The following is a 23,609-nucleotide window of genomic DNA, read 5'->3' on the forward strand; positions in this document are numbered from 1 at the left end:
CAATTTTATATACTTGTACTGATTTTTATTATTATCAGTATAATCAGTTGCAATTTGTGAGCAACATTTCAATCAGGCAAACAGTCTCAAAAAAATAAATTCAAGACAATTTTGTTCAGAGAAATATTTAGTTCCCTATTATATAGAGCATAAGACAACAAAAGAACTAATTTAAGTAGTACCATAACAGCATAGCTCCCCAAAGACAAAGGTAGAGTACATTAGCTTAAAATCAACGTAGTACAAGAAATCATGAGCATTGCATCCTCCATGCACTTCAGATCTATGTGCTTCTCCATCTCTCACGAGAAAGGCAATACATCCTACTCCAGAACAACTCAGCTGGTCCCCTCTGCCTGTTCACAGTGAGAACTACTGGTTGTTCTTCCTGTATGGAGATATGTAACTCATACCATGTGACTTGATCCATTAGAATAGGTAGGGGGATTGATTGACTTAACCATCAGGGCAAAGAGACATTTAGGGCAGATCCACGCCCTTTTCCCGGGTGACTGTAAACTGTTCTGAAATGCTGTGGTGGAGGATATGTTGGGGAAGCTGCCAGACCTCCACAGGTTGACAAGGTCAGAAGATGTGTGACTCCAGAAATGGCTAATTTTCTGTGTGAAAGGGGGATCAGTAATTGTCCACCAAAATAACATCATATTTGGTACCAGAGTTATTCAGGGTAGATGTGGTGTACCTCTCTGACAGGGGAATGGCTATATTTTTGGCTGATGTTAGAGAGGGAATTGTTAAGCTATCTGAGAACCTGGCTTCAGGTGAGGGGAGGCAGCCAAGCTGTTTGCTGGCTTTTCCTTGTGACATGTGTTCAGTGTAAGTACTCGTTTGATAGGGGAGCTGGTTCCCTGATAAACTGGAATTAGAAGCAGACTTAAGGGAAGGCATCCCCAGAGAAGCTGGGGAATGGGGTTGTGGCTCCTAATGTACACCTAATGTGGTGTAGCAAGGAGAAAATCTACTTTCCCAGTCCATTTACCTTCACACAAGAAAAGGGCATTGGAGTCCTAGCCACGGGCTTGGATCAGATGCCGTGGGGCTGGGGGGGGGGGGGCTGATGACATCCCTCAAACAGGTGGAAAGGAGTGATGATCCACGCTATATGAGTTGTTGCTGAATAGTTCCCAATGAGTACATTAATAAAGTTGTGGCCTAAATAAACCATATTGCAAGATGTTGCATCTTGTCTTTCTTCCTGTGTGTTTGGGACAAAAGTTCTACATCCTGCTCTAAAAGTACTCAGCTGGTTCTTTTTGGCTATTCATAGTGAGGATTAATTGTTGTTCTTTCTATATGGGGTTAGGAAACTCACAATATACAACCTGATCCATTAGAATAGGTTAAAATTAACTAGTTTAGATCTTCATTAACGTTTGCAGACTATGTAATGTTAAAAAGAATCTCAAGCAGATAGTTTATTGAGAAGAACGTAACAGCCAAAATGTTGTCACAAAGGTTTAAGATTATCCCACTCAATTGCCTACAATAAGAATGTGGGGCCAGATTCTTGGTTCCCCATCTGGCTACTTTTTTGCTCTTCAGGAAGTAGAATGATTCACTAACAAGACAGATGGGGATTCTCCTGACACAGCGAAATTCCTAGGTGGTGTAAAGATGATATAAGGTTCTATGCCACTTGCTCTTATCCTCTTCCTCAACCTCAGAGTAAAGAGGGGTCAGAGACAAGGGGGGATGCGGCCAGAATCCCTTGAGCTTTGGTGATACCCAGGTGGTGCCTACCAAACCATTCCAGTTTTTGCAACTTTGAACAAGCTGAGGGCTGCTTTAAGTTTTGTTTGGGGATGAATTAATCACTGAAGGAGTGAAAATGTGACTTTCTACCCTTTTCCACCTCCAGCCTTGCATTGATCACAACTCAACTGGATCCAGTGACCTGCCCTGAAATGGGTGAATCCTTCCCACTTTCTCATACACACAAAGAAACATGGCAACATCACCCCTATTGTCAGATTACTCCACTGACTCCCCATTCATTTAAACAATAATTTTGCATAGACTTTATCCAGCTTTTGTTTCTCTCTGTTCCCCCCAGTGCTTGCTCATCTAGCATCAGTCTCTGTTGCTTCATGCAAATGCACAAGTACAGTGGCAGCTGTCTGGAATAGCCTCCAGATATCCTTCAATTTAATTAATCTCCGTCAGCTTTCAGATATTGCCTGAAACCTTATCTTATCCCCCCCACTTGCCTATAGAGCTTTGTTTTTAACTTTGTAGCTGCATTTTTTAATATAATGTATGAAAAGTACTAGAGAAAGTAAAGTCTATATTAAATGTTAATAAACACAACGGCTAAATTTTTGAACAATTCCATATCAATGACAATAAATATCAATACCAAATGTGAAAAAAGGATGTACCATTGCTAATGTACATTTTTATTCTCCACAATTCTGGTCCTTTCTGAATGATTTGAAGTGACAGTGTTTAATGGCTAATATATATATATATGCTAATTCAGATAGTGAAGAAATCTTTCTTTTCAAGTTAAAGATAGAGGGGCCTGATTATCCATTGCCTTGCATCTTATGGAGTCATTTATACCTGGTCAAAGTATGTGTAAAATAATACGAGTGTAAATTACTAGAGGATTCTGATTTGCTTGCATTTTATACCCATTTTGTACTTCTGATTTGCAAGGCAGTGGAAATGCAAGCCCAGAAATTAGATGTTGGGTTCTCACAGATAACACCTTCTCAGACCATTTGTCTTTGGATAATAAACCCTCATACAACAGGTGTATATTAAAAATTACATTTTCTTGTAACATTATTTACAATGTCTGCTTTTCCCAGTAAACAAGATTGTTATAAGAGATTATCCAAGAAGTAATTCCATCCATCAAGCCTTTGTTACTTAAAGGATTTATATCCTTTTCTAAGGCCCTAATAGACTTCAGTGTGGTTACAAGTAGGTATGTGCTTAAATACTTTGCTGGAACGAGGCCTATGAGAATATGCTAGTACTAATACCTTTCCTTCAGTCAATGTTTGAGAGGGATTATTAAATAGAGCAGCTCTGAACATTCTCTCACAGACTGTAAACCAGAAGCAACTTTTTTTAATGCCACCCAACTTTTTCACAACTATTATGAGATCTGTAACCCCAGGATGTCATCGATATCATGCATTGTAATTCTCCATTATTTCTGTAACATTGTAATCCCCAATCTTTTACCTGTAGAATCCTATGGTGAACTTAAGGCTTGTCTACATTACCCACTGGATCGATGGGCAGTGATCGATCCAGCAAGGGTCGATTTATCGCGTCTAGTCTAGACGCGATAAATCGACTGTTGAGCACTCTCCCATCGACTCCGGTACTCCACCAGGGTGAGAGGCATAAGCAGAGTCGATGGGAGAGTGTCAGCCATCGACTTACCGCAGTGAGATTATAAATTGTTGATTCACTTTAGGTGATAAACAAGGATTCTTGTTTTTCAGTTCACTGTTAAGTATATTAAATACTATTACACGTACTAATTTCTGAGAGTAATTTATAATTTTAGGCATAAGAATAAGGATGTGCAGAAACAGACAAAGTACATTTTCTTCACAAAAAATACCTGAGCGTCTTCTTGTTGTTTTTTTAGCTGTTCAAGCATCTGCTGAAATTCTGCCTCTTTCTGCTCTGCTTCTTCCAGTGTTGCTTGATTCTGTTCTTCATAGGCCATGGCGACCACAGCCAGGATCAAATTCACCAGATAGAAAGAGCCCAAAAAAATCACCAGAACAAAAAATATCATGTATGTTTTGCCAGCAGCTCGTAGTGTCTGGGGGAAAACAATTCCATATAAATGTGTAGTGTCACTGCTAGTCTGATAGTATGTTAGTGATGCAATTCATGCTCTGATAAGTAGTAGTTTAAAGAGTTTTGTCACAACTAGGGCTGTCAAGCAATTAAAAAAATTAATCACAATTATTTGCGCAATTAATCGTGCTGCTAAACAATAATGGAATACCATTTATTTAATATTTTTTTATTTCAATAACAACACAGAATACAAAGTGCACAGTGCTCACTTTATATTTATTTTTATTACAAATATTTGCACTGTAAAAAACCAAAGAAATAATATTTCTTCATTCACCTCATAGTAGTGTAGTGCAATCTTTTTATCATAAACGTTGAACTTACAAATGTAGAATTTTATACAAAAAAATAACTGCATTAAAAAATAAAACAATGTAAAACTTTAGAGCCTACAAGTCCATTCAGTCCTATTCAACCAATCACCCAGACAAAGTTTGGTTACAATTTACAGGAGATAATGCCCGCTTCTTGTTTACAATGTCAGCTGAAAGTGAGAACAGGCATTCGCATGGCACCATTGTAGCCGGCATCACAAGATATTTACATGCCAGATGTGCTAAAGATTCATATGTCCCTTCATGCGTCAACCACCATTCCAGGGAACATGTGTCCATGCTGATGACAGGTTCTGCTCGATAACTATCCAAAGCAGAGCGGACCGACGCATGTTCATTTTCATCATCTGAGTCAGATGCCACCAGCAGAAGGTTGAGTTTCTTTTTTGGTTTTTCGGAGTCTGTAGTTTCCACATCGGAGTGTTGCTCTTTTAAGACTTCTGAAAGCATGCTCCTCACCTCATCCCTCTCAGATTTTGGATGGCACTTCAGATTCTTAAACCTTGGGTCGAGTGCTCTAGTTATCTTTAGAAATCTCACATTGGTACCCTCTTTGCGTTTTGTCAAATCTGCTGTGAAAGTGTTCTTAAAATGAACATGTGCTGGATCATCATCCAAGACTGTTATAACATGAAATATATGGCAGAGTGTAGGTAAAACAGAACAGGAGACATACAATTCTCCCCCAAGGAGTTCAGTCACAAATTTAATTAATGCATTATTTTTTTAACGAGCATCATCAACATGGAAGCATGTCCTCTGGAATGGTGGCCAAAGCATGAAGGGGCATATAAATATTTAGCATATCTAGCACGCAAATACCTTGCAACACCGGCTACAAAAGTGCCATGTGAATGCCTGTTCTCACTTTCAGGTGACATTGTAAATAAAAAGCAGGCAGCAGTATCTCCCGTAAATGCAAACAAATTTGTTTGTCTTAGCGATTGGCTGAACAAGAAGTAGGACTGAGTGGACTTGTAGGCGCTAAAGTTTTACATTGCTTTGTTTTTGAGTGAAGTTATGTAAGAAAAAAAATTTGTATTTGTAAGTTATACTTTCACAATAAAGAGATTGTACTTCAGTACTTGTAGGAGGTGAATTGAAAAATACTATTTCTTTTGTTTATAATTTTTACAGTGCATATATTTTTAATCAAAATATTAATATAAAGCAAGCACTGTACACTTTATATTCTGGGTTGTAATAGAAATCAATATATTTGAAAATGTAGAAAAGCATCCAAAAATATTGAATACATTGCTATTAGTATTCTATTGTTTAACAGTGCAATTAATCGCAATTTAAAAAATTAATCACGATTAATTTTTTTTAATCACGTGAGTTAACTGCAATAAATCGACAGCCCTAGTCACAACTGAATATGTCCATTCATACAATTTTACCATATCTAATAATACTTAGCACTTGATTCACACAAGGTTCTTACCAACTGGTAAAGATTTTCCCAGAAGTCCTGAGTCATCAGCCGAAAGAGTGACAAGAATGCCCAGCTGAATGTGTCAAAGCTCGTGTAGCCATAATTGGGGTTTCTACCAGCTTTCACACATATATATCCTTCTGGACATTGACTGTGTGAAGACAGAATATGAGGTGTTATAGTTACTTTCAGTCCACTCTGACTCTGTGTTATGTTTCAGAACAAAATGCATTGTTTTCATTTGCCATATCATCTATTATTTTTGGACAGTTGTTCTTTAGGAAACTCTTGTCAATTAAAATTTTGTGTTTTAAGACAACTCCAGAAAGCTCCCAAAAACCTAGCTAAGATAAACATAAATGATAAATGCCCCTTTAGTTTGTATTTTGTTGCTAAATAGCACTTGCTTGTTTTCCGTAATGAAAACCCGTCAAACTATTCCATTCAGAATTTCACTGGGCACATTTTTCAACAATAATCTCCAATCCAAACTAGTAATTCCCAGACAAAAAATATTTGCTAAAATGGAGGTTGTAAATAAAGCTGGGTGAATAACTGATTTTTTGGTTCACTGGCAGATCTGGAAAAAATACTGGTTTGGGTCAAACCAAATCTAAAAACTATAAATTGAAAAAAATCTGTTTCTGGTTGAATGAAACCTGGGGTTGGACACAGACATTCAGGCCAGTGGCACTCATGTGGGTTGTGAGAGACCCTGGCTGAGTTCCCCGACCTGCCTGTTATGGAAAAGTAATTTGAACTTCAATCTCCCACATCAGAGGGAGACTGCCTTAGCCACTGTTCTATAGGTTAGTCTAAGGCAGGGCACTCTAAGTCTCTCTTATTGGAGCTGTTCCATTTTGTATAAAGAATTAGGGTTGTCAACTTTGTTTGGATGAATTCCTGGAGGTTTCATCACATGACATTACCTTTAATTAAAGATTAAATCTTTAATTCCTGGAGACTCCAGGACAATCCTGGAGGGTTGGTAACCCTATGAAGAATTCATTGGAGCAGCAGCTTGAACTTGGATCTCCCACATCATACATGAATGCTCTAACCATCAGGCTATACCGTCATTCTCATGGTCTTTCCAAGGCCTAATTATGAATGACTGTGAATTGCCACTATGAATGATAGTGTGTCAGGAAAAGAGAATAAGGATGCAATAAGGATGCAAATTCAAGTTCCTTTTTGCATCCCAGGCAAGTGCACTAACCACTGGGTAAAAGTTATAATGGAGGTTATAACCTCAGCTTCCAGGCATAGGCCTCTATTATTTATTTGTTTTGTTACTGTTGTTATTAGTGGCCAAAAATATTTGGCAAATTCACAAATAGTTTCAGCTTAACCAAAATGGCAATTTCTAGTGAATAAATTACTTGTTTGAAAATTTTCACTCAGCTCTAGTTGTAAATATCCAGTAATTTAGAACATTAGACAAATGTGGCTTTAAGTCAGGAAGTCCACAGCTAAGATTAAGAAACAAATGTTTTCTATAAATTGTTTCACTCTACACATTCAGTTTCTGGAGCTTAACTGGCAAGTAAATTCCTTCAACTCTGCCCATTTGATTGGCAAAGTTGGCCACTCTGCAAGACCTATTTAGAAGCCTGTAAATTGCTGAGACCTTGTGGAGTTTTCAAAGGTTCAAATACTTGTATAAAACAAGTGTTGAATTAACCAGCCAGACTTCCAAAAAAGTATTAAGCTGTTCTAGCTCATGCTCAGGAAAATAAATTACAACTTCTAGACCAATCTGGACCAACCTAGTTTGACTCTTAAGATTCAGTTGGAGAGTGGAGTGCCATATAGCTGTTCTCCGCGAGGCAAATGCACCAGGAAGAAACTGTGAGACACAGAGGGTGGAATAATTTACTACACCTTTTTTATGATGTAACTATTACACCCGTGTGTTCAGCCCAATCTGCTGGCTAGTGCATGCAGGAGGTTCTTTGTGAATGGTGAATAACAGGCAAACAACCTCTGCTGTCCCCTCAGTGCCTTGCTCCATAATCCAAAAAGGTCCTAGGTGACTGCATAGGAGATAAGTTCTCCCCCTTATCTCCTTGTGCAGTCAAGCAGGATCACGATGCAGCAAACCCCTAGATGATGAAGCACAAACTTTGTACAGAACTTGTTTTTTGGTAGAAGTTCACACACAAAACCATTGCAGCAAAAAGAATTTTGGGGAAAGTTAAGCAGCAGACAGAATCAGGGTTGAAATGGAAGTAAGGTACATCCTTGAACTATGCAGTCACCACTGTGCCTTAATTATATTAATAATTTTGTATTTTATCTTAATCATATTTTGTATTTTCTCTTTCTTGACTTTATTCTTCTCAGCTCACACCTTTCATTCAATGTTACTTGTCTCTAAAGGGACTATACCAAAGTGGATATTTTTACCATGAATATAACATCACTTTTCAAGCAGGCAGGAACAAACGTTGATAGTGAGCATTTCATATGACCAGAAATTAGACTACCTTGACCAGAGAAGTTGAGTCAGTTCTTGTGGTAACTTAAGTCCAATGTCAAATTACTACAAAAACTTTTCCAATGTTACAAAATACGGAATCGTAAATGTTCTAATTAAGTTAGACAGACACCTGATTTTATTTTGGGTTTCATCTCCAGTTACTGCATCCTGTTTCAACAAAACACAACAGAACATTTTTGAAAGTGTCTTACCCTGCATCAGAGCTATTACCACAAAGTAGGGCATCTCGTTGTCCCTCCAAAACGTAAAAATGAGCTGTTGAGAAATAATTTTTAAAAGTATCTGAATAAATGAAAAAAATATTAAGTCAAAGTACAAATAAATATAATGTATAATCAAGTCAAAACTGTTCAGATGCTGAGTGCTCCCCAGTTTATGTAGGAACTTTTCTATTTATCATATCTGAATTACTTTTGACCACTGTATGTCATACCATATCAGTATACAAGAAAATATATCCCTTTCTGTATTTGCGTCTGTTTTGTTGATCTTTTAGTCACAGTTTAATAGTAGTTCTTACTTTCATCCTCAATGTACTCCTTCCAGTTAAACGTGCTCACAGTTGTATTAACAAAGGTACCATTTACGTCCATTGTGCTATTCAAGTAGGAAGTAATGTTTACTTCAAAAGTGGAATTGTCTGGAGGCCACTGCAAGCATTTATGCCTCAAGTTGCCCATGAACAGCTGCAGTCCTATTAGTGCAAATACACTCAGACAAAACACAGTCAGGATCATTACATCTGAGAGCTTCTTCACAGACTGAATTAGGGCTCCTACAATAGTCTTCAAGCCTGCAAACGCAAAGGAATTCAAAGATGTATTAAAAAGTATCACATGTGCTGCCTGTACATTTAAAATTTCATGCAGAAGCCCAAAATAATAATTTTCTTATTTATAAAAAAGTAAAGCTTCATGAACAGCCTCATAGCTTGTGAAGATGAATGAACAGCAAAAAATTCTTGTTTATGTATATACAATGTACGTATGTTCCAAATACACTTAATGCATTATTTTATTCGCAAACAGGGAAGTTTATCAGTCATGGGTTACCCGAATACATGAACAACATGTAAAGAAAAATCTTCCTATTTTTTAATTTTATTTATTTATTTATTTTTAATGTTCTACCATTGCCTCCATTCCAAACCATTATTAAATAGGAATCCACAGCAATATGTAAAACTAGAGTTGAGAGAATTCAAATTTCCAAAGGTAATTACTGTAATTCTCACATGCAGTGCCCGTGCTAATTTTTTGACAAATCAAACTCCCTTTTTCTCTGTTTGGCGATCAGTTTTTTAAAACTGATTTCTTTTTTCAATGATTGCAATAAATGGTAACATTCAAATCAATAAGAAAGCCACAGCACTAAACCTTTGACAATGTGAAAGAGAAAACTTGTCATAATAAAATGCAAAAGAAAAAAAAGTGTCCTAACAATCCACAGGCTATATATTTTGTAGATGTTTCATGCAAGAATTTGTTAAACTCAAAGGCTGATTTTGCAAAGAAAAAAGCTAATGTTAAAAAGGCAAAGAATCATATTGCTGTCTGATGATTCCTGACTTTTTATATAATATGAGTGGTGAGTAAAGAGGCTTATACTAAAAAGAAGTGAATTCAACTTCAATGGAACTAAAGTCAGCCTCAGTGTTTAACCTAGCTCTCACCTGGAATAACTGATATTGTTTTCAATGCTCGGAGAACTCTGAACGTTCTCAACGCTGAGACATTGCCCAGGTCCACAAACTCTGTCACATATCTGTAATAGGGGAGTTCACACACAAACACAATGACAGCACACAGATAACAGTTGGAGATACAAGGGGCCTAACACCTTACACCAATTACTTCTTACCTGGGATTACAGAAATAGTTTTCAAAGCTCTCAATACTCTGAAAGTTCGAAGAGCTGAAACATTGCCTAGGTTTACAAATTCTGTTACATACCTGTAGGATTAAATCACAGTTATTCAGAATTTAGGCAGTGTTTTTGCTACTTACTTGGGTCTTTCGTCAAGACCTCTTTGGTGATTTTAGCAAATAAATTAAGTCAGCAATTTACCTTTCTCTGTAGTTCATCTCGCTTTATTACACGCGTATTGTCATCAAGTACATTTAAATTTCATTGAAGTGAAACTCACTAATTTTATATTTGAAAAGCTAATAAAGCTAAATCAGTTTAGTGATAGTAGTACGGTGGCATGAAGTCAAAGGGATGGCTTTCATTCTGGTGAGCAGAAAGAATGCAGGACATGAAATTAGTGTCCCTTAGTGACGGACATGCCATGCTGGCTCCTGCATTATTTTACGTCGAACTATGAATGCTAAAATGAGTGATACATACAATAAGTAAACATTACTAGCTGGAGGAATTCTATACATTTAAATCAGAGCATGCCTGATAATATGCTATTTGCTGCCACTAATTTCATGCCCTCATAAGCTTAAAAAATGGTTAAACCACTTACGCCATCAAAATGACACTGAAGTCAAGCCAATTCCATGGGTCACGAAGGAAAGTAAAACCTTCTAAACAGAAGCCCCTTGCAAGAATTTTTATAAGCGATTCAAAGGTATAAATTCCAGTGAATGTGTACCTGAGGAAAAGTATCGAACAAGAATTACAGACACATGGTCTTGGTATGTCTGTTGCTATATACAGTATCGTTTTTACAATAGGTTTATATTTTCTATAATGAAAAAAACAAGAAAATTCTTTTGAATTGAATGGAGAAACCTATAAATTTCATGTGTCTACAAAATTATATGAAGGCAATAATTGTAAAGTAAATGAAATTAGACTTCAAAGTGTATATATTGTGCTGATTTTCTACAGGCTTGATTCAGCCTTCAGTTTGTGCCCACATATTTACACCTGCAAATAATTACAGGCACAAATATTTATAGGTACATTTTCTAGCACTTACATGGCTGGTTACCTGTTTGCATTCACAAATCATGTAGGTAAATGTCTATGTACTATAAAAAGTGCACAGAATTGTTTGCAGTGTCAAAATCAGAGCCCTCTTCTGAAAAACTGGTCTTGTAACTTACTATATTAATCACTATAGTATATATACATTTCATAAATAAGTAGAATTTTATCATAATAAAGAATGCCTAGATCTTGTATTGTTCAAGAACAGTCTGAGACCATGTTACCATAAAAGGGATGTGATTTAGTTCATGGATCTCCTGAGATATGGCGAGCTCTTGAAGGATCCACAAGATCATGTATTGTGTGGAGGCCCTTCTGCTCTGTTGTCAGGCTCCAATCAGCCACAAAGACCATGGCCCCTGATGGATATGTCCTTGTAGAGATCCCCTACTACATCTGTCCCTGGAAGTCCCCAAATGGGGATTCCACAGCGTGGTGAGGCCAGCCAACATGAGTCAATATAGAGATAAATGGGGAGTGAGGAAGGAACTGAAAGTGGTTAAAACATTATTTAGAGTCTAATAATATATTTTAAAAGAATAATTCATAGCTGTATTTTTGTTAGCACAATTGGACTAAATTCTGTCTACACAACCATGAGCCTGTGCAGCAAAGAGAAGCAGACATGCTTCCTGGTGTCTTCACTTCACTAGGAGTCCTGCTAACACAGGGCAGCATTCCAAATGTCAGGTCAGAACAATGTATTGCTTCGCTGCTCTTTGAAATCAGGAGCTCATTGCTTATTGTTTTGTGTCTGGTTTCTGGTTTTCCGCTTAATGTTGTTTTGGGGGAGAGAGGGAGTTTGCCTATTTGATGGCAGTTTGTGACTTCATGAGGGTGAGAGTCAACCCATACATTTTTTGCCTGACAGCCATATACTCTCAAGCCAGGGGAATGTCCACATGCACTAAGATGCACTCTGGAGACACAACGACTGGCCTCTCAAATTAAGCACACGAGTGTTTGCATGCATGTTTGCGGCTATCTAGGCTTCTTTTCCTTCTTGTAAATCAGTGCCACTAAGGACAAGATTTAGTCTGTAATATCTCACAGGAAAGCTTCAGCTGTTCATCAGACAGAAGGTTGAAGAACAAGGTACTATTTTTAAATCACTTAAATAATTTAAGAGAAAAGGCCAGAAAGATATTGATGATCTCATGGAATCTAATCTCTTATGAGTGTAGAAAAGCAAGTTTTCAAGTAAACCTTCTATTAGTGCTTCTTGAATGGATCTACATCAAACTAAAATTGTTGTTCCAATAAGTATGTTTAACTTACTCTACATTCTTTGTCCATTCCGGAGGGTTACTCATGGTCATAAACACACAGTTGGTCAAAATAGTGCACATAATAAGCATGCTGAACAATGTAGACAGAAGTCAAGGAATGTAAGCCATTCGTGTATTATATCATCGAAAAGACACAACAGTATTTTAATACCTGGATTAGTAAAATAGATAGTGTATAAATATATATACACGTAATATAACTTATACTAAATAAAACTTTAAAAGTTTGCATGTAATTTCATCTATCTTAATTAACACACCACCCAGCACAGTGGTTCTGTATTGTGAAACAATGTATTTATCTTTCAACTCTATTAGGCTGTGGATTTAAATGAAATCCACAACATCCTTAGGTATGAAAAAATATGAAATAAGTATAGTTTTTCTCTTGATCTAAACACAATACAGACTGGGACAGGATGTTATCTTTATCTTCCCATATGTTTGTATAGCACCTAAAACAATATGGACTAATCCTGATTTAGACTTCAGATGCTAATGTAATATATGAACTTCATACCCACATATCTCAATGCCTGTACTTTGACCCATCAACCTTTTACCCCCAATCGGGGATATTGCAAATTATGTATTCCTTATGCCACTTGATCTTAAACCAAACTTTGCACCCTCGATAATCTGTATGTTATTCCTTGATAACCAGAAACTTCTATGCTCAAACTCTGTTCACTATTTTTTTTAACATCATCTTAATAAATTTTTTAAAACAATAAAATAACAACAACAACAACAACAAAATAACAAAATAAGGATTACTGATGAGATCTACTCACATGAGTTAGGACTCACATGAAACTAGCTACTTGCATGTATATTAGTTGTGGTTTTCTTCAACATTTGCACTGTTGTTCAGTTGAAGTCAGAGATATCAATAGGGCTGCATGGAAGCTCATTGCAGGATTGGAGCATGAATTTTAATTGCATAAATATACTGCTTAATATAATATTTCAGTGGCTTGCACTTTCTTAACTGGATTAAAGTGAATTTGCAGTCATAAAAAAGAATTTATAATACTCTATGGACTATGGTTATTTTACACTCCCCTAATATTACAAGGCTCTGAGTGATCTGAGACATTTGTAAAATTGGGTTGTAAGTGTGCATGCTTTATTTGTATTTTACCATTCCATTTTCTGATGCTGACTATTTTCTTACAGTGTAAATGACCAATGACTGATGTCAGGTACTATAAACATACTGTAGCTGCAAACATGAACCTGGCCTTTAGTTTATTGTTTAAAGCTGCAGTTCTGCATTAAGTTACATTAATGTTGAGCCTTATGTGTGTGTGGAGCCAGTGGGACTCTGCACAGGCCCAGGGGTCAAAGCTAGCAGATCATGATGCAGGAGGATGTGTAGAGCCTAAGTTGTTACTCTAATAATTGACAGGTTTCAGAGTGGTAGCCGTGTTAGTCTGTATCAGCAAAAACAACGAGGAGTCCTTGTGGCACCTCAGAGACTAACAAATTTATTTGGGCATAAGCTTTTGTGGGCTAGAACCCACTTCATCAGATGCATGGAGTGGAAAATACAGGAGCAGGTATAAATACATGAAAAGATGTGAGTTGCCTTACCAAGTGTGAGGTCACCTCTATTTTCCACTCCATGCATCTGATGAGGTGGTCTAATAATTGAAAATGTCTTCCTTTTCTCTGATTCTGATCACTTATGCAGCACCTTCTCACCTAATGAAAAAAACAATACCAATGTGCCCATACAAATAGCTCTTTACTTATGTAAGTATTCCTCTAAAGTGAATTAGTGTCATCAGATTTAATGGGAGTATTTGCATGAGTAACAGGATCAGACTCAGTTATTTCTTATTAATGAAGTCACTGGGGCTCTGCATGGATGCAGGAGTTTCCCCACATAGAGCTCATTGAAGGACCTAAATTTGTATCTAAAACCAAATATTTAAAATCTGACAGTAGTGGGTGATTCAGTGATTAATTCTGTGGTTTGGGATGAGCTGCAGTTGTGACACTGATGCTTTTTAAGAGTGATTGAAGTATGTTCAGTGAATGTATATACAGACACAAGGGCATTTATTTGTATATTTAAATGAAAAATGTTATTTCAGTAATGATACTTTTTAAAACAGTCACATTTAAAATTAACCACTTGAAAAGGATATGAATGTACCAAAATCTTAATAGCAATTTTTCTAACGGGGTTGACAGGAGTTAAAATGTACAAGGCAGATGTGGCACTGAATCGGAAAATTGTCTTTCCTTTATTCAGTACTATGAAAGTCTGGAAAAAAAAGAATATACAATGAAAGTACAGTGCACATAGCATTTTCAACTCTGGCACTTTGTTCCCCCCCTTGGATTTCAATGGAAGACAAAGGAACTGTCCACCTTGTAGAACTGAGCCTTTAGAAATGAAAGTCCTATTCTGTTCATCACCTGTGGCAAGTAAATGTCAGATTTCTAAGGAAACCGCTGATTTAAGTTATCCATTGTTAATTTTCTAATGTTCTAAAATTTGTGTTATAGAAATTTTAATGGGATCAGGATTCAACGCATATAGTATCAATGGGAATTTTTGTCATCAATGTTAATGGCAGCAGAATATGGCCTTTCATCACTAAAATAAACATGTATTTTTATTTCATTTATATTACACATTTTCAGACATATAAAGACAATTTATAACAATAAAATCAAGTATTTAAGTAAAATCAAGGTTACAAATAAAATCAAATACATTATATTGCACTCAAACATGAACAACATCTAAATCAGCGGTAGGCAACCTGTGGCATGCATGCCGAAGGCGGCACGCGTGCCGAAGGCGGCACGCAAGCTGATTTTCAGTGGCACTCACACTGCCTGGGTCCTGGCCACCGGTCCGGGGGACTCTGCATTTTAATTTAATTTTAAATGAAGCTTCTTAAACATTTTAAAAACCTTATTTACTTTAAATACAACAATAGTTTAATTATATATTATAGACTTATAGAAAGAGACCTTCTAAAAATGTTAACATGTATTACTGGCATGCAAAACCTTAAATTAGAGTGAATAAATGAAGACTCGGCTTCTGACCACTTCTGAAAGGTTGCCGACCCCTGATCTAAATGCTAAGGGCAAATTCTAATATACTAACTGTAGCTTAGCAGTATCTTCCTCCACAAATGGGGCTACTTGTAAAGTACTGTATTCATTGTGACTAAAGGTATGAGAATCTGACCCTAAATAATTTAAATATAATTAGAAAATCACTGTATTTTGAGTTCAGACTTTAAATAACAGTAGTATCAATTATATGAATTTCCTGAATTGGTATGTCCATAGGCAAATGAAGGGAATAACAAAAATGCCAGCTGATATCAGTCCCAGCAGCCTGAGACCATGAAAGAGATCCAAAAGGACGAACTCTGTTCTCAGCTATGGCAGTGCTACCTTACTGACTTTGTCTGTGAACATTCAGTTTTGTGTATTTATTGTCATTTACATGTTGGCTTAAAGGACACGCAGTCAGTGTTTTCCAAATGGTGCCTTTCCTGTAGGTGGTTCTCTTCTAGATTTTTGTCATTTCTATTCTAAATGTGTATGTGTTTGGGATTCACTTTGATCTTTGGTCCTTCCTGAAACTTCTTCAGGGCATTACTACAGTTCCTTTCAGTCTTTGTCAAATCTCTTTACTCTGCTCTGTAATATCACAATAGAGTCTCTGTTATGCTCTCAGCAGAGCTATCTAATATCACTGCTTTCTAAGTTGCTTTGCACTCTGTAAAAACTAGCATGTGATTAGAGATGCTGCCATCTCCTTAACTTCCTCACTCCCACAAGGTCTCTTATCTGGTGGGAGGTAAACTGGACTCCACTTTGGTGGGGGAGAAACCAAGGAAGCTGCCCTTTCCCCAAGGTCAATGGTCTGGTACATATAGTGGGGAAATCAGGCTGTGAAAGACCACCCACATGATGTGTCTGTTGTTAGGAGGGAGTCATGCTAACACAGACTGCCTCCCACTCCCAGGATTGACTTTCTGTCAGTGGTGGTGCGAAAATACTGCTCATCTTAAGGTCATTGCTGCAGCAGAGTCAGTTACCGATTCCAATTCATACACAATTTTCTCCTGATTGCAACAACCTCTATAATTAAAAGTACTTTCTGCTAATTAGATAAGTGATAGCAACAGGAAAAGGGATGAGTAATTCTAATTAGTCACTTATGATGTCCATTCTTCTTTTGTTCAAAGAATCAAGCTGCTAGACATTTAAGAACAGATGCCATTTGTAGTAAACAGAGTCTGAAGTTTACTCATTACTGCTAATGGGTTAGCTAGTCCCTGACTAGTTTGTCTTTTTTAACCTTTGTATCCTACATCTTTGTCCCCACATGATGTTTTGAGTTCACTAATGATCAAAAATTAGCTTTAAGTTTGTTGAGGATGTCCTCTACTAGCTTTTAGCTATGTACTCTCTTTCCACATTAATTAACTACACAAGTGCAATTTATTTCATCTTCATTAGTAAGTGATGGGTTTTGTAATCACAGATTGGAATCTACTTTACTTTCCACTCAAGTTAATTTTTAATATTGAACTTGGAGCTGTAATTTAAAAAAAAATACCAATGCTGCTAAGGAAAGCAACTCTAACTACAGTAGACCAGCAATGTTAGTATCATGTGATTATTCCAATGAACAATATAAGGGGCTGTTTACCTTTTCATTTCCTCCTCCTGTTACAGGTCTGTGAAGTTCAGACCTCCCACAATCACCAAAGACCAATTTAGTATGATGCCCCTGCTGGAAGAGTCACATATAGTCCAAAGCCTTCTCTAGAGGTTCTCTTCCAACAATTTTTCTCCTATACTCATATTTTTGTAAATTCCTCTTTTTTGCTATTCAACTTATAATATGGTACAATATAGAAAAAAGGTGACTTATCTTACCTCTGTGAACTATCTACAGTTTTGCCAACTTCAAGCATTTAAAAATCAAATTCAAATTGCCATAAAAACATATTGGCTTAAAATTCATAAGTATTTTTTAGATATTTAGATCATTTGTAGTGTTTCCTTTATCTGCCATCTGATTTTTTTAGTGGGAAGCTGCCCACTGCTCCCCAGCCTATTGTATGGCTGTGCAAAAAGAATGACAGGAGACATTAGATATGGATTTAATCAGTCCGCAACTTTATTATTAGACAGATGTCTGGGACTAACCCAGTGGATAAAATGTGTGCAGTGCAGGTGCAAAATTTATGTCCCTCCAGCAGATTCACTGCTGAGACCTTACCAATTCCAGCCAATTTTGAGGCAGAAGGGCTTCCACAGCCCGCCCCCCATCCCGTTTTCATCCAGGTCCCTCCAGCAATTCCCTTGCCGGGACCTTACCGACCATGCCTCCTCATAGGAGGGGTTAAGGTGGACTATAATGATGGGGGGGTTGGCTCCCTGCTGTACCAACCATAGGAGTCCCCAACTGCCCCCGGCTTGCTCAATTACCAAGCACCTCTCCTTAATTCCTTTTCCAAGCCATTTTTTTGTTCTTTTGTGCCTTAATTTATGGAGTACCTGCACTGAACATCCGCTATACAGTTAAATAAAGAGTTGTGACATATGGCCTACCGCCAGTCATGCTATGCATGAACAGAGCCCACCTGAACCTGCTGTGAGGAAGGCGAACACCCTCCCCCTTACCTGGCCAATATGGTGGTAAGGGAAAAATTCCTTCCCAGCCCCCCTTAGTGGAGCAGCTAGCGTAATGCCCACAGCAGATATAGCTAAACACCCAGCATATTTGTGACCTAATTAGAGAGGGCGGGTGGGTGCTGCCCAGCCTGTTCAGAGTAAAGAAGGGAGGGGCCAGGCCCAGCTGACCTTTTTAAACCCCTCATTCCTAGGTGGTGAGTCATCCACCACGCTGACTGCTCTTCCAGCAGCTTTACGTCTTCCCTCCTCCCCAAAGCCAGAAAGCATTACCTTCTCCCAGCCAGCCAGCCAGCCAGCCAAACTCCTCCCTGCTCAAGTGCAGGGTGGCGATTAGTCAGTCACCTTCCTGTATCCATTGCTGCCAACTCTTGCAAGTTTATCTTACAGGTCTTACAGTATTGTTTGTTTGTGGGTTTTTTAAGTTTCGAATAATTTCACAGTACTTGGCTTCACACTCAGCAAATTTCCTGTATACAAAGTGGCCACCACTCGAGTTGGGCAAAAATTTTTGGACGATTCATTTTTTTCACTTCAGCAGGTTACATAGGCTGCTTGAACACTATTTCATTTAATTCAAATGATTGTAATAGATTATAGTAGATGTTAGCCTTAATATAGTCATACATTCAAATTTAGTTTTAAATAGATTTATTTTAGAAAGAAAAATGTATTTTATTTAAAAAATCAGATTTTTTAATTTAAATCTGATTTTTAATTATCAGTTTTTATCTACCCTGAAAGCAGCAGATGCTGCATTGTACCCTTCTCCTTACTTGCAGGTATGCGGTCAGAAAGGAAATGTTGGATGGAGCAGTAGTGGGGCAGGGAGGAGTCAGGCGTAGAAAAGCCAGTGTGTAGGATCGTAAGAGAACAGAGTACCAGCCTGTGGAGAGAAGTTGGTTAGGGCAGAAGCAAGGCTTGTTTGTGAAGGAGAGGTTCAGTCATACCATGGAAGGACAGAGCTGTGGGGGAAGTGGAAAAGCAGGGTAGAGGGTTTACAGGAAGGGAGTGCAAAAAAAAAAAAAGTCTAAGCGGGAGGGACAGCAGAAAAGAAAGAGACAACTTGGGATCAGAGGGAGAAATGAAGAGGACAGAGGCAATAGTGAAGAGAAACAGAATGAGGAGGGAATGGGAAAGAGAAAAGAAAGGAGAGCAGAGAAAGAAAACAGAAAATGCTGAAGATAAAAACAGACTGGCTGGATCAAAACGTGTCTTTTAGAAAGAGAGAGCTTAAAAGAACAAATAAAAATGAAAACCCTGAAAATAAATTTAAGAGAAAAAAAGGACACTGAAAAAAGTTGATGTTTCATGGCTTGAGAATATAATAAGACAAAGGAAAGGTGAAAAAACATAGTCACACCAAGGTGATTGTTTGCTTACTTGTCCATTTCTCCCACATACATCTTTGTACCTGTTGCACATGGTCCCTTATGCATGGCACACCCTTACTAAACTAGTCTTCAAAGCCACAAAACTCTTCTTCAAATTTTTCCTCAAGACTCAACTTCACTGTGATGCCTATAAGAGGTTTCCTCCATTCAGTATTTTGATTCTGTTCTTTAATGGTTGTTGGCTATTTACAATCAAAATTCAGAAGTTTTCCCAGACTTTTAGCCAGCTGAATCAGTCCCCTCTTTTACTGAGTGGTGTTTGTTATCAAAAGCAGAGTCAAAGTGGAGCTATCAGGATCCTTTGGAGATGGTCAGGATATTCATTTACCAGATCTTAGGATGTATGGTGCTACATAAGGTAAAGTGTATAGTAAGTTAAAGGGATGGCTTGCATGAGTAAGGGGTTGCAGAATCAGATCTTAGGTGAAGATGGAGAAAATAATAGGAGGAGATGACAACACAGGAAGGAGTCAGAGAAGGGTACTGTCAGGGTGAGGACAATATGATTATGCAGTTGGTTGGGGCTGGAGTGTGCTTCTTGTGGGTTACAAACTCTTTTTCAAATATAAATACATTATGTGGTACGGAACTACTACTTTATATCCACAGCCTTATCCGCTTATTTGTCCACTTCTCCCACAAGCATATTTGAACCCTTTGCACACTGCCTCTTATGCATAGAACTCCCTTCCTGAACTAGTCTTCAAAGCCATAAAACTCTCCTGCATATCTCAACTTTACTATGATGTCTACCACAAACTGCCAGTTGAAGATTGGCTGGCACAACCCTATAACCTACAACCTTCTCCATCCCAGACTCTGTTTTCAACAATCTTCAGGCCAATTTTGTGCCACTTACCTGGTGTCAATCAGGCATAACTCAGTTATACCCTGTGGGGTTACAGCAGTATAGAAGTGGCATAAATCAGATTGGAGTCAGGCCAATAGGCTTTCAGTATAGTGTTGTGGTTTGATTGCTCTAAAAATACAGTGATTAAACTTTAACCTCTATCATTAATAGTTGATAGAATAATGCTACTCTGTGTAGAAGTTTACTCTCCAGTAATTTTTCCAAGTATTAAATACTGAAAGGTACAATTAGATTAAAGGATCAGATATAGTATAATGAAAATAACATAATGCATTTACTTTCACAGAGGGAGAGAGAGAATAGGGAAAAAAATTCAATTGCTCTAGAGAATTTTACCCGACTGTCAACAGAGGCATCCAAACAGCAGTCTTAATAAACACTCACTTTTTTATTGATATAATATGGGTCCAGGTCCTCCAAGGGCTCGGACACCATTCCTGGAGGTATGTCACCATAAATAAATGGCAGTGTCTTTCCTGCTTCCAAGTCACTATTTGGCTTTGGGCCATCTTCATCATCATTGTCTGTATGATCTTGTTTGGGTTTTTTAGCTTTTTCTTCTGCAGCACGCTTTTCAATAGCTGCGAGAGATTCTCTAGTAAAATAGCAGAAGCTGTCAGGTCCTGGTGGTACCAGCAATGCCTGTGCCATCTTTTCATCCTGCAAATTTAATTACGTTTAGCCTCTTGCATAAGAATGTCCTACAAAAGAAAATGCAGACAAGTTAGGAAAAATAGTGAAGGAAAAAAACCCACTACATCTGGTTATTTAATACCACACCTAGCAAATACAAATTTATGCTCACTATAACAATAAATGCTGATAATTTAAATGCCCAAGTAGTTACATCTCATATATTTTACCAAACTGATACCACTCTGTGAACCAAACCTCTGAGCCTTTTAGATGAGAGAAAATAGGAATTTTGATCAGGGCCAGCCAGGAGCAGAATGGTGCTCCTAACTTCTGGTCTGGGAGTTGCTGCAGCATTAACTAATTTTAAAAAGACTTTGAAGATCTTCTTATTTGCTAAAGATTGGGGAAATTTTTAATAGTTATTTTTAACAGAGGGAAAAGAGAATGATTATACATATTTAGTTTTTACTGTTTGGTATATTTTAATAGACATCATATAAATGTGAAATATTATTTTAAACATTGAGTGAATTTTAGTGCTAGAAAAGAGGACAAAAGACTCCATTATCTGTCCATCCACAAAAGGCGCACATCTAACAAGGTGGAAAAAGCTACTGGATTGCCAACACAAGTACTCCTCACATTTGGTGTGGTTACAATGCATAGCAAAACAAAGCAAGAGGTACCATCAATATTACATCGGGTATAATGCAAAAAACAGAATGGGGACTCCTGGTGAGAAGCTGCAGCAGATGGTAGAGTAATATAAAAATGGAGAGAACTTTTCTCAAGGAAAAGCCTGGACAACCATGAAAGGTAAAGTAACAGCGGAGCCACAGAGATTCTGGAGAGGGCAGAAGACATTGATACCGGGGGGAAATGGTTAAGGCAGACTGTGAATTCAGCAAGCAACCCAATAACATGCAGCTATGCTGAAACTTTTATTCTTTTAAGATTTTTTCATGCTGGAATACAAGGATGTGGCCTTTGCTGATATCTGCTAGAAACAGCCTGACCAAGACACCTGCTTCATATTAATATACCCAGCAATAATAAGGATCCTGTAGTCAAATCCACACCTTATTTCCATTCAAAAGGGGAATCTGAAAATTACTTTAACAGGCTTTCTCTGGAGACTGAGAATTGAGCTGCCACATTTGCCCAGATAGCTGTTTGAGACTCCCCTGGGCCTTGCTGGCTGAGCAACACTTTTCTGCCACACCTTATAGGTTTGAGCACTTGTCACTTGAATCTGTTGACCTAGGTGCCTTTTCCTTATAATTGGTCTTAAAAAAAAACATGGTTCTTCTTAGGATCGTTATTGGAACAATAAATGATTGTTTATTTGATTAGGTTGTTTTCATTTTAAAACACTGTCATTGTTAACATTATGCTTATAGTGCCTTGTCTACATTGGGAAAAATGTGTACCCCATATTATAGCAACTACCACCCAGGGCAAAGCTAAACCAGTGGTAGGAACAGTGTGAGGTTAGCATAGACAGGGCTCAAGCATTTTCACCACCATAGCATAAAAACATGCTCTGAAAAAGTTTTTATGACAAAGTGGCAAAATTTCCTGAGCCCTCTCTCCAGTAGAGATGTAGAAGCAATGCAGCTGCATTGTTGATAACTAGTGCTGTAATATAGATACCATAGGTGTTTTGTAATCAATATTACACTATGTTCTTTAATTATTTTGTGAATCACTCTAAGACCAAGGCATCATTTTCCCTACATCAGTCCAGCTGGTACAAAGAGGCTGTTGGACAAGTATAATCTCCTCCACCTCTGTAAATACTCCAGCTGCAGGGACCTCTATTCCAGGGACAGAGCTAGCTCCACCAGCTCTGCATAGAGTTTGCAGGGATCCTGGCACATGCAGCATTTCAGGGTAAGGAGAGGGAAGACTGGGGACAGGAAGAAGCATGATCAAGGCAGTCCTGCACTCCAGAAATTCTGTGGCCTTACCGGGAGCTAAACCAGTCCTCAGCTGCCCCTGAATAAGGGAGGTTCAAACCGCTTCCTCTCTATTTCTAGTGCCAGCACAAGTATGAATCTAGCCTTCCCTGTTTACTGGATGAATATGGACATTTTTAGCTGTAAATCTCACTGCACTTAAGCTTAGTTACTACCATTCAGCTAAGATGCAATTCAGTTGCTGGAATGTGAACAGCACCCGTCAGAATTCAAAGAGAGATGCAGAATTTTAGACATTTAGAAACTTAAAATAAGTTCAAATGTCCTTCATGCAAAAAGTGCATTTAAAGAGGGATATTTTAAAAAAAAACCTGTAGGATTTGGACCAAGTAATAAAAAGGTGGCACCACACTTCTCTGCAGATCTGTTCTTTCACAGATAATAGGCAGCATGTTGCAGCAGCTTCGGGGTAAGAGGGGTGTTAAATGTTTATAACATACTGTAAGGAGTAGGACATGGGCAGTCATGGTTAGAGTCAAATGCCAGGAACCAAAGCCAGGTGTCAGAGCTGGAGGCAGAGTCAGGAGTCAAGTCAAGGGTTAAAGCCAGATTGGAGTCAGAGTCAGGGGATGAGCCAGTGGTCAAGCCATGGGTCGGAGCCAATAGGGTGTAGGAGCAGGGACCTGGAGCAAAGCAGGAAAGAAGGAACCAGGAGCAGATGGGGATCTGGGATAAGGAGGTAGG

At 38.0% G+C, this 23,609-nt stretch overlaps 1 protein-coding gene across 2 annotated transcripts in view; it reads right to left on the bottom strand.

Annotated features, from left to right (window-relative positions):
- LOC101941277 (sodium channel protein type 2 subunit alpha-like) overlaps positions 1-23,609 on the bottom strand; it is a 114,186-nt gene that overhangs the window by 73,207 nt on the left and 17,370 nt on the right. Inside the window, exons 2-10 of one of the 2 annotated variants that reach the window (XM_065561780.1) lie at positions 20,695-21,011; positions 14,504-14,635; positions 12,350-12,430; positions 10,602-10,730; positions 9,801-9,892; positions 8,649-8,921; positions 8,320-8,383; positions 5,635-5,776; positions 3,605-3,811 (exon numbers count right to left, since the gene is read on the bottom strand). In XM_065561780.1, coding sequence (XP_065417852.1) covers positions 3,605-3,811; positions 5,635-5,776; positions 8,320-8,383; positions 8,649-8,921; positions 9,801-9,892; positions 10,602-10,730; positions 12,350-12,429 — 987 coding nt within the window. In that variant the 5' untranslated portion in view covers position 12,430; positions 14,504-14,635; positions 20,695-21,011. Of the gene's footprint in view, positions 1-3,604; positions 3,812-5,634; positions 5,777-8,319; positions 8,384-8,648; positions 8,922-9,800; positions 9,893-10,601; positions 10,731-12,349; positions 12,440-14,503; positions 14,636-20,694; positions 21,012-23,609 lie in introns of both variants that reach the window. The other variant, XM_065561782.1, reaches the window with a different exon arrangement.

Source organism: Chrysemys picta, chromosome 11, assembly GCF_011386835.1.
Source record: "Chrysemys picta bellii isolate R12L10 chromosome 11, ASM1138683v2, whole genome shotgun sequence".
In the NCBI taxonomy this organism is placed as follows: Eukaryota; Metazoa; Chordata; order Testudines; family Emydidae; genus Chrysemys; species Chrysemys picta.